Source organism: Chelonoidis abingdonii, chromosome 7 (genome assembly GCF_003597395.2).
Source record: "Chelonoidis abingdonii isolate Lonesome George chromosome 7, CheloAbing_2.0, whole genome shotgun sequence".
Classification (NCBI taxonomy): domain Eukaryota; kingdom Metazoa; phylum Chordata; order Testudines; family Testudinidae; genus Chelonoidis; species Chelonoidis abingdonii.
The window spans coordinates 10,873,153-10,887,959 of record NC_133775.1 but is presented as its reverse complement, the minus strand read 5'-3'; the positions used below and the strand labels follow the sequence as shown (position 1 = coordinate 10,887,959).

Genomic DNA, 14,807 nt, shown 5'->3' with positions numbered 1-14,807 from the left:
CTCAAACTGGGAGTCAGGACCCCTCAAGGGGTCGTGAGGTGGTTATGTGGGGGATTGCGAGTTGTCAGCCTCCACCCCAAACCCTGCTTTGCCTCCAGCATTTATAATGGTGTTAAATTTAATTTGTGGGGGTGGGGTCACACTCAGTGGCTTGCTATGTGAAAGGGGTCCCCGGTACAAACGTTTGAGAATCACTGGTCTACACTGAAGTGGCACAGCTATGCCACTGTAGCATTTTAAGTATAGATAAGCCCACAAACACACTTCCTGGTCTCTTCCATCCTCTTATGCTTGTTTCCTTTTGCAGGTTTCTGTTACCAATAGACATTTCACACCCAGCATTTAGTGCTAACTTTTCAGAGCTCTATAACAGTGACTGATTTTCTTCAAACGTTGCACACAAAGTTCACTTTTGGCCTGGGTCAAAAGTAAGTAGGGGTTTTTGTTTGTTTTTTTAAGGCAAGTAAATTAAAATTTGGATTTAGAAAGGATTAGAACAGGAAGTGTCTTGTAGAGTAAAACGGACACTGTTTAGGGCAAAAAAGTTTGTAAAAATAAATTTTATAAAAAAATCTAAAGTATTTCTGCTTTTGATTGTAATCAACTAAAATACTTCTACAGCAAATAAACCTCCTTCTGCAAGTGCTTGAAAGCCAAACTGTAGAAAAGGAGAAACAATTTTCTATTGTCCAAACTGAAAGAAATGCAAAACGAAAACCCAACCGTACCGAACAGTGAAAGAGTTTTAGATGCTCACTAAAGAGAAGGCATTGCTTGTAAACAAACATTTGCTACAACATACACCCTTTCAGTTCACAGAATGCCCCCTCAAATACAGAATCGCCGCAAAAGAAACCCGGTAATGTCTGAGCAGCAAATGAAAGTCATTTTCCCGGGAGATCCTGCGAACTCCTCGAGCGAAGGAAACCCTGGCCCCCGGTTTTATGCCCGTTTCGTGCGGGGCCAGCAGCGCTCCCGCTGGTTGTGCGCTCCGGGGCTGGGTTCCTCCTGGCGGAGACCTGCTGCTGGACGAGGCCGGCAGAAACCTGTGCAGCAGGCGAATCGCCACTCGCTAGCTGTGCGCGCGGACTGGCGACAAGCCCAGCGCCAACCCGTCCTGGCGGCCGCCAAGACATGGACGGGGAAGGACTTGCGCGCCGGGGAGCGGGACTCAGGAGTCCCGGCACCTGCAGACCCTGCGGGGGGGAGGGGGGAGCACGACAGACTGAGTGCAGAGCCGCCCCCCGCCCCCGTACTCACACTGGCCATCCTCCCCGCGGGCGGCGGGGGTCGCTTCTCGGCTGGGCCCCCGGTAGCGCCACCTCCCGCTGGGAGCTGGGTGGGGAGCAGCCCCCACAGCACCCGGCCGCCGCGACCCGCGGCTCGGCATTGGCCTCAGAACCAAGGCGGCTCCCGATTGGCTGCGGGTCAGACGCCTTCCCCCACCCCCGAGTGAGCGGCGGTTGGGGGGGGCGGAGTTGGCAGAGCCCCTCCCACAAGAGGTGCAGTGACATCCGGCTCCCTCCAGGCTCCTGCTGTGACCGTGCGGGCAGTGGCCGGCGGCCCTGCCGGACTGAATCCGGGGGAAGGCTGCTGAGAAGGCTCAAGGCTGAGGTCAGGCGCGTGCTCCCTGGCGGCGGCACGTGACGGGGCTGCGCCAGCCGGTGCCTGAGCGAGTGCAAACCGCCCCGCGCCGCCGCCTCTGCTTCAGCGAAGCCCCGTGACGCGGTGACACAAGGGCGGCAGGGCAGCGCTCGGGCGGCAGGGGAGCCCCCCTCCAGCTGTAAAACCGCGCCTGCCGTAACAGCGAGAAGTGCCACCTGCGTGGCCTTCCGCTGCAGCGCTGGCTTGCAGAGCAACGTACTGACAGGAGTTCCGCCTGGTCTGCCCACAACGGGCCCACACGGCCTAGGTCTCCTTTTGCCGCCGGCCTGCTGCTTAGCTGCCGGGTCTCCCTGTTTCCCGTTCAGATTGCGGCTGCTGTTCCGGCCCTCCGTCCTTGCCAATGGGGTTGCTGCAGGAGGGCAGCGGCATCAGAATTCTCAGACGCAACCACGGCTCAAACTAACAGCAAGCCCCCACCCCCACCCCCAAATTCTTACTACTATACAACTTCTATAGAACTGCCCATACACGAGGCAAGCCTGGGAGGGACCTTGCATTGTCCATGTAACCGTTTGTAACACAAACGAGGTAGGTAGGTCTTGGACAATCACCCTGAAATGTGTTATAGAACGTATGGACAGCCCCCAACACACTAGCGACAACAAAACAACAAAAACGAGCTTTGTCTAGATTAAAATGTAAAGGTTTGTTGGATCTGGTAGCTACCTTGATCAAATTTAAACACACCACTTGAAACTCTGGTCAAGAAAAGGCAACCTGTATTTTAGCAAGTGCTAAACTGGTCCAGTTGAAGTGCTTGATTAAGTACAGCATGCCTTGTCTTCACCAGTTTTAGGAGGTGTTCCTTAGAACAAGCTAACTAATATGATCTAACAAACCTTTAAATCCTAGTCTAAACAAAAGCTTTAGAAAACCTCTTCTTCACTGACAGCCCTCATTCTGGTTTTCAGTTGAAATAAAATGCTAGCTTCTTAAAAGGTTAGACTCAGAGGTAGTATGGTAGAAAAAATATTTAAGATGGCCTTTTCAGTGAAGTCAAAGGGAATTAGACATCCCAGCTCCCAATGAGTTTGCCTAACTCCTTTAGACTCCAGTGAAAGTCTCAGCTGAAATCAATATTTGAAATCTAAGGATTCAATCCTATAGAATTCATATGCAATCCCACAGCTGTTACTATGCTGATACCAAAATGTTTGAGGGTAATTTAGAGAACTACTTCCAATACATTGGCAAGAAATCCCCCAGACTCAAGGAGAAAAAAAGTTAAATATAACTGAAGAGAAAAAGAGGATTAAAAAGGCAAACTGTATACATTATTTCCATATCACCTTGATATCTGCTCCACAACACAGGCTAAAAGATGGAGCTGACAACAATGAAGTTCTTTGATCAAGAAGTCTAAATTGGTGTTACACTGGGCAGTCTGTAACAGTTCTATCGCCTTTTAAATTATAAAGAAGGTTTTTGAGAAGATGACTGCTGACAGAAGACCACAGGGTCCAAACAGATATCAGTTTCAATACTTGCACTAGGATGGGGGTGGAGGGTGGAAATACTACATTGCTCCTTGTTTCCTGACAGTCAAATATATATAAATCTTCTTGTTAGAATATTTGATATAATGATTTATCACTAATTTTTATTAGCTTAATTTACTTATCTATATAATTTTTTTCATTTGAAGACCACTTAGAATAGGAGTGTAGTTTAATCGTAGTCAGATCTCAATAGCCACTATTTCTGACACAAGTCTGCCAACAAAACTATGGTTAAATTTGGTAAGGGGAGGAGGAGAAAAATCTATCTTTTGATAGAGATTGAATGTATATTGTTCATGTTTCACTGCCCTGCCACATGCCTCTCTAATTTTCTTGGACTATAAACACTTGCAGATAGAGACTGTATCTATTTCGATTTGCACAGCACCTTCCCTCTCTCACATCTCACCCAACTGTTGTCATCTTAATATTTTCTCCTCCTCCCTTGAGATTTAAGGGTTTTTAGTAAGTCCTTAGTCCCTAGCACAAGGGCACTCTAATCACTGATGTATACACTACACTCAAGGGGGTCCAGTCTGAAAATACTTTAAAATATTTTTTATTTGTATTAAGTTTTACATGCACTTTAGGAGGCCTAGTAAGGGATCTTGGTGCCATTGTGCTAGGTACAGTACAAATATAGTGAGAGAGAGTCCCTGCCCAAAGAACTTACAATCTTAGTAGACACGACAAAGCGAAACAGAAATGAAGCATTAGCCCCATTGTACAGATAAAGAATGGAGGCAAAGATTAAGCAGCGTGCTTAAGGTCACACACAAAGCCAGGAATTGAGCCTAGATTTCCCCAAGACCCAGTCTAATACCTTCATTTTAAAGCCATCCTACAGCTTTTAAAACCAAAAGATAATTGTTATTATTTCAGAGGAAGATAAACAACAAATCACACTAATACAATAAACTACTCACAATACAATCTAACAAATCAGGAGACCTTGCGTTGCCTAAATTTAGCTGGATACAAACTGTAAACTCAGTGATATCTCAGCCCTAGTACCTATGTACTGTATTCTTGTACCATCAGATAATCAGCTGTTTACAAACTACTCTGGAATATCTGATATCAGAAGTTGGGTCAGTAAGTTTGTTTAGTTATTCTGAAAATAAAATAGCTTCAGGATCACGACTGAAGGTTAACTTACCTGAAGCTGAAGAGTATGACGGAGAATTGTTTCCTCTAAAGCATGAATCCACTTCTCTCTCTCATCAGCATCTCGAGCTGCAAAAAATATTCAAGGTTTTCTTAAAATCTGACATTTTTTCCAAGACTTTTAGACTGAAAACCAAGTTGTGTGTCCAAACAAACTTTTAAATTAAACCACACTACCTAAAATGGTTATCTAGAAGAGAATTCAACAGCAAGTGGGCTCTGATTTCAATTTAGGAGCAGCTTACTTTGGTTTATGTTAAACTGATTAATTGACATTTTGATTTAGTTCCAGAGTATCCACACAGCTTTTTACATGAGTTTAAGATGGTTTAAAAATCACAACTTTAGTTAAATGAGTTTGTTTCTCATGTAGACAAGGCCTCAACGAAGAACCTGTACACACTTTTGTTTAATCAGATGCTTAGCTTCTCGCTTCTATAAATTACATTGTACCAGCTATAGAGAATATACCAGGCTTTCCTAAAATCTCAGCTCTTCAGGGTTTATAGTTTAGCTGTAAAAAGAAAAAATCACTCCAGATTCAGATTAGCATATGCCATGTCAACATTGGTGCTATTTATGGAGAGTTAAATGGGGAGATTTTGAAAAACTGCCATTGCACGTTTTAACAGCTGTTATTTCAGACATGTTTTCTACTCTGATCAAGATATTTTAAAGCATGATGAATTTTTAAAGGTCTAATCTTCTAGAGCCTTTGACAAATACTATTTAAAACAATTCCTCTGCTCTACCATTTTCTAGGGAACAAGGTAAACATACGCCTTTTATTAAAGATTATTTACATGAGAACAGGATCTTTAGTGTTTGAGTGCATCAGCTCCCATGAACATCCCCCATTAAATGGAATTAGTTAAAATGACACATCCTAATCATTTCCACAGCAGCTATACATGATATCACAAAGCAACACAGTGCCTGGTGAGAAGTAAGCACAGAAGCCAATTATCTCAAGAAAAGAAGGATTTTTTTCATGTGAAATACATTACAATAAAAAAATGTAGAAACAGAAAATCTATGACATCAGCAGACTTGTAGCTTTACAGAATATATTTTTCAAAATTTTCTGAGTCACCAGAGGTTCCAACCTGTAATAAATTACTCCTAATTTTTCTTCATTATAGATGTATCATAACAGACAAATAAAGAGCCTGATCTCTTTTTCAATATCTTTCAATTTTAAAATAAAGCAACTATAACATATTAAGGACAATCCTATGTAAAAATTTTCTTCTATAGAACCAGGACTCATACACTAGTAAGAATATGCACAAGATGGTCCACCTATTCCTGTATCACATAGCTATACAATTTTCACTGAGAAGCAGAAACTAGTGTCAGGTGAAGATGGGTCATCTCGCAGGTGATGGTGATCACGGAAGGGCGATATGAAATGCAAAATGATATGGCAGGGCTTTGCGGGCAGGAAAGAGATCCCAAAACTGACTGAGGGTTATCACTACCTTTCTCTTTACCCACTTTCTAACATACTTTTTTTCCCAGTACAAAAGCTTCACTGTACTTTGCTAGCCTGAAAGAGTTTTTTTGCTGGGGGGCATGGATCAGTGTTGACATCACTCTCCTCATCAGTACCCAAGCAAGCTAATGATCCAACCAGTGGACCAAATTCCATGATGAATCCTGGTCATGTGCCGCCAGAGGTGCTTTGTGCATACGTTAAGAAGTTCTTTACTGTGGTGGAATAGTGCAGCAATGGTACAGGAAGTGACAAGGGCATTAGAAACTTGGCAAAGAAAAAAGAGTGATAGCAACTGAAGGCATTTAGTGAATTTGAGGGAGACAAAGAGGAAGCAACACTGACTTCATGCCAATAACTACTCCCAGTTGTTTCTAGTTCCTCATCCAATAACACAAATAGTGCATATGTAGTATAAGACTACTTGAGGGAGTTTCCTGTTTACAAGGGAACAATCAAAGTGGACTAATTATACAAAAATGTTAGTTTTCAAAGTTTGATCATGTATGGTACGCTTATTACTCAACTCAAAGAGTATACTGAAATGCATTCTCCATCTCCACCCGTCCTCTCATTGTTTATATCCCTCTGACCTCTGTATCCACATGCCCACAATATGGCTGCTTCAAACTTTCTGTCCTCCAATCCCATCTAAAAATCACAAGAATTGTAAGGGAGGAGTAGTGGAAGATGTTGGGGAGGAAGGTTTATTCATCCTATTCCATACCAACTTATAAAGGAGTGCTTCCTTTGTCAAATATAAATTTTATTTAACATCAAAGTTTAGAGAGGAGACAAGATGGGTCTGAGATACCAGAATGTGGGTGCCTTGTTTCTTGCACTTATATGGACAGGGAATTCTGAGGCCCTCAGCCAATCAGTATAGAGATTTGCATGCTGTATTGTTACTGAAACAGCCATTATACTAATCAACACACAACACACCCCTAATCAAAGTGCAGGAAAATACATAATTGAGAAATAAACATACAGCATGTTGTCTTTTTAAATCAGAGTTTGTATAGTGTCTAGCACAATGATAAGTTGAAAGTTGCAGGGCAAAAGCAACAATAATGGATTCAGAGTTAAATAGAAATTTTAAGTTCAATTTTGGTTTAAAAACTGGCTAATTACTTCACTTGCCTCTACTCCCTATCAACCTGTGTAGTATTAATCACATTTTCCTATTTTTAAAAAAAGTTTCTCTCCTCTGTTACTTCATTGTGGACCTACACAGGGAAAACGAACTATAAAATATTGTAAAATATGTAAAGTACACAATGTTTTTACAGTAATACTAGGTGTTACTTGCAACAATAGCAGGTAAATAAAATTCCTACAGGAATAATGTTTAAGTAGGGTGGATGAACTTTTTTGATCTCTATACAATGCTCTGGAAAGCACAAAAAATACAAACTTTAATGTATAGGGAGGGCAGGCTAGTAGGGCTCTAGATGCCTTAAAAAAAAAAAAAAAAAAAACCAAAAAGGACTAGACAATGTATTAGTCCATCAACAATAGATTGGTTAAGTTCTTGCCTCTTCACCCACAGTCACCCTTTAAGGAGTCCGGTTAAGTGAAAAGAGGGTGTTCAGAATACAGCAGTACAGTATTTGAATGTTTCAAAAAGCTGTAGCTTTCTAGTTTTCTTTTTTTACTTGAAATTCTTAGGTATTTTAGACACACTATAATTATACATTTGCTTAATAAGCTAAAGCTTACAGAACTGGGGCCACAACAACTCAGGCACACACTTTCAATACATCCGTATGAACAGCAACAGGTATCCTGAAAAAGGTTCTAATGTTATTTTGTTTCTGTCCTTCAAAGGCAACCTTACTCATTCTATACGTGGGTTTGATCATCAGATACAAAACAAAAATATTAATATATTTGAGTAGATAACTGAAGCTCTGTCACCAGATTTCTTCTGAATTAATTTAGAGAGAACAACTGAAAATGTACAATAAAGACAACTTCTGCAGACAGTAGCAGAGTGAATTGGATGTCCAAATAGATCATTTCCAACCTTAGTATCAATGACTTCTAAAAAATTCTCAAGAACTGTTACACTATTATATGGTGATGGGAGCATATAAATACCTAGACAGAGGTGCTTGCATGTCAAATTCTGAAATTAAGTGCTCAAAGGTTATTTCAGCTACCAAAAAAGGAATTTAAAGAAGGTAACTTCAGCAGGCTACCAGAAAGATAAGAACACAGTTTGCTAAGGCTCATAGGACTACTATGATAATTGTATGGGTCAGCTTGCAGTTTATTGCTATAGCTGTCTGTCTGCTTTGTTTACCATGTGTTTTAGTGGTTTGGGTAGGCTGACCATCAGCATCACCTACGCAGAATGAAAAAAAATTAGGTGAATGAAAGGAGTACATTTCCTTCCCCCAATTCTAGTATTATCCCCCTCCCCCGAAAGTTTCTTCCTCAAATGTCTCTCCTCTCACTTCCCTCTTTTTTGGGGGGGGGGGGCGGGGGGAGGAAGAGGGCGCGGAGAGTGTGTGTGTGGAGTTTTTGATCAGAAACAAAGCATGGAAAATTTCAACACAAATAAAAATCATTTAAGAATTAAATAATCTTGTAAAACTGAAAAATCTACATCATGCTAATACCAGGGTATGCTGTGCATGCACAGTAGCCAGCCTGTGGCTTTTATTATGGACTGTCTGAAGACAATTCCAGTTCTTAGGAAGGGGCTACATTCCAAACCATCTGACTACTTCTGCATGCTAACCACTAATATAGGGCACAGAGTTCATACCATTTGAAGGGGGTAGACATGACACTGAGCTAGAAAGGGTTGAACAACTAGCAACTAAATGACCCAAATTCAACCTTTAAAAACATTTTAAAAGTATATAAATGGTAATTAGGCCCATTCCTTATAAATATCTAACAAAGTCATGTTAGATAGACTAGAGCTTTGAAATGCAAACTGATATTTTTAGAGAATTGGAAGATACTAACTGTATTTGTGTTTACCTATCTCTTTTTAGATATTATGTAACCAGTTGGTACCCATCTGTTACTATCTCCTATTGATTCAGAGATCAAAAGGGAATATTAACATTTAGATGAAACTTGGATGCAATATCATCACTGAAGTTTGTAGTAAACTGTCTATGAACTAATTAATGGATAATTACCTTATTCTGATGAATGCAACTATTATCTGTGTATACATAGGAAACAGAGGTTTTACTTCAAAGCCACAATGCTCTTCACCCAAGGAATGCCTGCTGTCAAAAGACTATCAATGTTTTGCCATAGATCTATAAAAGAACTCTAAGGCCCTGATTCTGTTCTCAGATCTGCTTAAACTTGGTCGGTGGCAGCTGGAGTCACAAGACTGAGGTCTCCAGTTCCAGTCTGGATTACCCTGCTACTTCTCATGGAAGAATTTATACAGATTCTGCATATGGACTTGCCTATTGCATTATAACTTAGGGAACTGATTCTGAAAGAACTTTTTGCAACTCAGCAGCTCACTATCGCTAATGTAAAACTAAGAACTTTATACATACATATATGAATAATGATCTTTTAACCACAATACTCTCTCTTTTTAAATAAATCTTAGCTTAATTAAGAAGAACTGGCTGTAAGCATCTATTTAGGTAAAATCTGAAATATTCATTGACCTGGTGGGTAATGTATCCCATCCCTTGGGATTGGTAGAACTTTATATATCATCATCAAGATTTTCAGTAATCCTCATCATATTTGAGTGGCTGTTTAAGTGGGAGCCCCAGGCGGATTGTTTTAAGGGAGCTGTGTTTTTGGCCTCTGGGAAACCAGTAAGGTATAGTAGAAGCTGTTTTGTTGCTGGCTTAGTGAATCAAATCATCAGAATAAGCACCAGTTTGGGGGACAGTCTGTCCCATTCTTTGCAGTTTGCCCTAATTAAGCAATCTCAGTGTGGCCCCTGCAGGCAACAAGGGTCACAGTTCAATTTTAGTTACATTGAATCTTTCCCTCCTCTTCCCCGACAGCACAGACAGATGAAGGGTGAGGACTACCCTATCGTATGGAATGGCACAAAGAAATCACTGGGAACACCAGCCAGCACCACTATGTTACGAGCTGTAGTCTCTCTCTCTCTCCCCCACCCATAGCATTCCACATAGCACACTAAGGATATGTTACCATGACATTAGCCAGAAAGTGCTGTCATACAGTACTACCATGGTATCATACACAAGCACACTAATTGGGTCTGATTTAATATTAAATGTTAATATGAAGAAGCTGCTGGGCACAGGTTTATAATGCAACAGAACTAAAAAGACAGCATTGGCAGCCTCCATGACCTCCAAACGAAATATAATTAAACTATATGCTACTGTTAAAATGAAGAAGGATATAATATTTTGAAATATTATGGTTGCAAAACAGATTTAGTTTAATGCAACACACAAGTCACTGTTCCAAATATCCGACTAACAAGATCTGTTATGAAAAACAGTATACCTTGAAGTCAGATGGCATAAGCCTAGTTACAAAATATTATATTCTTCATTTTGACAGTAGCATATAGCTTAATTATATTTTTCTTAAGAAATGTCTCTGGTCCCACCCCAAGAATGAGATCCGATTGTCTGGCAGAGCAGGGAAGTTTCACATAGTTTACACTTTTTAAACAAACCACTAGTGAATTCAAGAGACAAGGTGGGTGAGCTCATCTCTTTTATTGGACCAACTTGTCTTGGTGAAAGAGAATCTTTCGCGCCTATAGAGCTCTTCTTCAGGTCAAAGCTTTTCTTTAACTAACAGAAGTTGGTCCATTAAAATATACTGCCTCTCTCACCACATCTCTCTAATACGCTCAGACCAACATGGCTACAACAATGCTACAAACACCAATGAATTATCAGCATCAGTGATATAATTGAACTTGGTTAATTCGTCTCATTCTTACCAATATTTCAAGTGTCTATGGAGCTTTTCAAATCCTTGCATACTAAATGATAATCTTCAAATACAAAAACCAAGTGGTGGCTATCAGACCTCCTCCCTGGAAAAAAAATTACTCATTTCTTGAACAGTTAAAATGAAGTGTAGTCAATGCCACAAGACTAAGTAGCTCATGGCATACCAGGACCCTCTGCCCATGTTGTGTTTCTGTGATCACTTTAGAGTAAAGTGTACAGCTAGGGTTGTTTACTGATTCATCTTTCTGTTGTGGTGTCTCATATAGCCTCCAAATTGACACTGAAGCAGGATTACAGTGCTCAAGGCAATATGTTAAGATATGCTAACTACCTCCTTCCTATAGGACTCAGACACAAAGCTAAGGTTTTGTAAAACAGAAAGAAATTGGGATGACTGGGCAGAAACTTAGCCACAGATAGTAAAGTCTATTTAGCATCAAGGAATCTTTATAAATACAAACCAAACAACATAGTCCAAAGAATGAACAAACTTCCGCAAGCCCAGGCATCAACCCAGCCTTCAAAGCCCTCCCTACATACATGCTCCTTCTCCTGTCCCTCCAGCAGCATTTCATATGTCTTTCCCTTTTCCATGGGTGTTCAGTAGAGGCGAAAGGAAAGACGGTGTTTCTTTGTGTGTACTAGTGACTCAGTAGTGACCCTGCACCCTGTCACAAAGATAGCTGATATGCTTACAGCATGAAAAACCACCCATGATTAGACTGTTGGTCAAGGTCACTCAGCTTCATATGAACTGCAGATGCAATTCAGGAATCACATCTACACTCTTGGTACTAAAATAGACTAAGTCTCCTCTACCAGTAGATTCTGGAATGACTGCAATGAGAAGATTATATACTGGTGGTTTTAGTATCTACTGCCAATCACCTATTGCCAACCAAGAGACCAGAATATAGACACTTTCTAGCCAATAGTGACTCATCAGCCATCCATTTCTCAGTACCAACCTCTAAAAAAAGCTCAGAAGCTTCACTACCATGCAATTCCCAGGAAGAACAAGCAGAAAGGTTAAATTAAATCTAATCAAAATGGCTGTTAAGAGATTAAATGCAAGGAAAAGCTTCATAATAGTAAGAGCAATTATAGAATGCAACAACAGCCAAGAGGTCATTGAAGCACAATCTATGGAAACATTCAAAAAAGGATTACCCAAAATACTCAGAAGAACAATTTAAGGGAAAACCTGTACTACATACCAAGTGGAAAATTATAACTTCTGACCAATCTTTCTGGCAATCAGGTTAGGTTTATCATGCACCTTTTGTTTTTAAGAGGGAAACTGACAAAAGATTTAAAGTATACAATTCTGACATCTTGTTATTTTAAGAAGTTTTGTAGCATGCACCACACAATACTCATCTACATCAGGAACAGTGGGGTAAGGATTTCAACATTGCAGATCAGGCTGAGCACCATAAAAACAAGTTAACAGTGTTGGGTACTTCCAGCTGTTCATAGTGCAACAGTATCACTGGAAAGGTCAAATCTAAGGAACACCTAAAATTGTCTCAGAAGCACTGATTCAGCCAGGCATCAAGAAATGCAGGCATAACAAGGTTCGAGTCAGACACAAGAAGGGAATACAAAAAAGAGAAGTGGGTTTTTTGTCTGATGAAGTTAAATAGATGATAAAAAGGAAGATAAAGAAGGAGTCACATTTATTTTGGTATATGAATGCTCTCAACCAGTATCCTTTTCCATACTGCAGAATGATTCAGTAGTTTCATCTTCAGATTCACCATAGCATTCTAGTACTTTGTTTACTTTGTCAGTGAAAAGAGATTATATATGTTTATACAACGTATGTGGAATGTGAAAGCATTGCACACCAGATTACTTTTCCTAGCAAAGGCTTGATGGCATCCAAAGGTGTCATGCAAATACCTGTTCTCACTTTCTGGTAACATTGTAAAGAAGAAGAGGGCAGCATTATCTCCTGTACATGTAAACAAACTTGTTTGTCTTAGTGATTCACTGAACAAGAAGTAGGACTGAGTTGATTTGTAGACTCTGAAGTTTTACATTGTTTTGCTTTTGAGTGCAGTTTTGTAACAATAAAAAAATCTACATTTGTAAATTACACTTTCAGGACAAAGACTGCACTACAGTACCTGTATGAGGTGAACTGAAAAGTACTATTTCTTTTGTTTATCATTTTTATAGTGCAAATATTTGTAATAAAAATAGACATTTTAATTTCAATTACAACACAGAATACAATATATTAAAATGTAGAAAAACATTCAAAATATTTAATAAATTTCAATTGGTATTCTATTGTTTAATAGTGCAATCAAAATTGCAATTAATTTTTTAATCACAATTAATATTTTTAGTTAATCGCAAGAGTTAACTGTGATTACTTGTCAGCCCTAAAAGCTACTGATAAAACGACTGACTCTCCATCTAGGGAATCTTCTATGCAAGAGATAGGCTGACTGGCCTCAGTATATATTGAAGTGTAGAGGCTGACTAGCAGAGACACGAGACATTCCAGAGAATAAGTGACAGACCTAAGTAGTAAGGAGACCTAACCCACAGAGAATGCCTACCTATACTCCTCAGAACATCAAATCAGTCATTTGGTGTTGTCTCAGTCTTCCATCTTCCTATCTTTCCCCCTCCTTTTGGTATCTTCCAGCCCTCCCCCTCCACACTTCTTACTCCCCCAAAAAAAGTTGGTGCCTCACCGTGGTTGGTGCATGTGGATGAAAATGAATAGGTTGTGCCCATCTAACTTTGTATAGCATGCTCATCTCCATAGCATCAGACTACTTAACCTGAAGATTAACACCTGTGCTGCCTTTTTTTTTTTTTTTTTGGGGGGTGGGGGGAGAAGAGTGGAAGAGATGAGACCACATCTAACTTCTATCAAGCTACCACCACCTAGCCAGGTTAAGGGATGGACAGCCATGATCACTACCAGAGTTCTGTCAGATCATACTCAAACCAAATATTTCTGTTCACAAAATATCATGAAGGTTAGCCAAAAACTTTTCTCTAATTTTTTTTTTTTTTAAATCAATGCTTGTTTCATTGTTGTAGGTTTGTCCAACCTTGGCTTAAAAGCCAAATTCAGCCCATAGCCTTTGCACAACCAGACACTCAGCTGAAAATGTCAATAGTGTTACTGACATTTTAATATGATCAGTAGTAGTGATGCAGACAAGTGAGAGGGAATCAACACTGCCAGTACTTTTACCACCTTTCCATCCCTATTCCCCAATCCTGGCTTTTTCTACCTCAATACAACCACTGTCTTAAGAAAGCATTACCAGTGGTCATGCCTACTAGCTTTTAACTGGTGGCCAGTTTGTTTCCTCCTGGGCTCTGAATTGATCCTGCCAGTACTATTAAGTGCCTCGGTCTCCAAAGGAGGCTGTGTGAAGAAGCCTTTTTACACTGTGATCTGAGAAGGGATAATCCAATGTCATCCCATCTGTCCCTGGTCCCCAGCCCCAACTTGCTGTTGCTCCTTGCTGGCTCAGCCAGACTCATTCCCTGACATAGCCTCAACTGCCACCTGCCCTGTGCTGGTTGATACACTACCTCCAACTATCACACTACTAATATTCAAGGACAAGCAAGCCTGAGTCTCCTTACCCACACCACAATGTGCACTTTACTATATAACCATGGAGGCTGAGCTGACTTCTGTGCAGGAGGGAGCCCTGTTCAATGCCCACACTAAAAAGTATTAAATTATGCCAACAACCTTACTGTCCAGTTTCCAATCTCATCTTAACTTGATGGCACCCAAGGGAGACAATAAGTGTTATAGGACAGAGGGAAGAACTGTAGGTTCAAGTGACACACTGCTTCTCTTTCAGGGTGGCTCACACTGAGGATATGGCCTGAATTGGCAAAAACAAAGTCCATCATCAACAGCATACACTAAAAGTACATGTACAGGAGCCTGTGCAAGGTTGCATGAACATAAGTAGAGGTTTGCTTTACAGATGAAGCTGTTTGTGTCTTATACAAATAATTAAATGGGAGATGAAGCTCCTGTTA

General features: G+C 40.4%; 1 protein-coding gene and 1 long non-coding RNA gene across 7 annotated transcripts in view; one reads left to right on the top strand and one right to left on the bottom strand.

The window, feature by feature from the left end:
- Positions 1–14,807, bottom strand: part of OSBPL9 (oxysterol binding protein like 9) — a 143,972-nt gene that overhangs the window by 91,213 nt on the left and 37,952 nt on the right. For 4 of the 6 annotated variants that reach the window (XM_075067607.1, XM_075067602.1, XM_075067604.1 and 1 more), the window contains exon 4: positions 4,324–4,400. In XM_075067607.1, coding sequence (XP_074923708.1) covers positions 4,324–4,400 — 77 coding nt within the window. Of the gene's footprint in view, positions 1–1,260; positions 1,426–4,323; positions 4,401–14,807 lie in introns of those variants that run through there. The other 2 variants (XM_075067606.1, XM_075067605.1) reach the window with 2 other exon arrangements.
- LOC142047078 (uncharacterized) lies at positions 1,986–9,436 on the top strand. The gene is made up of 2 exons (XR_012656225.1): positions 1,986–2,193; positions 8,838–9,436. It is a non-coding gene; the product is annotated as an uncharacterized LOC142047078 (long non-coding RNA).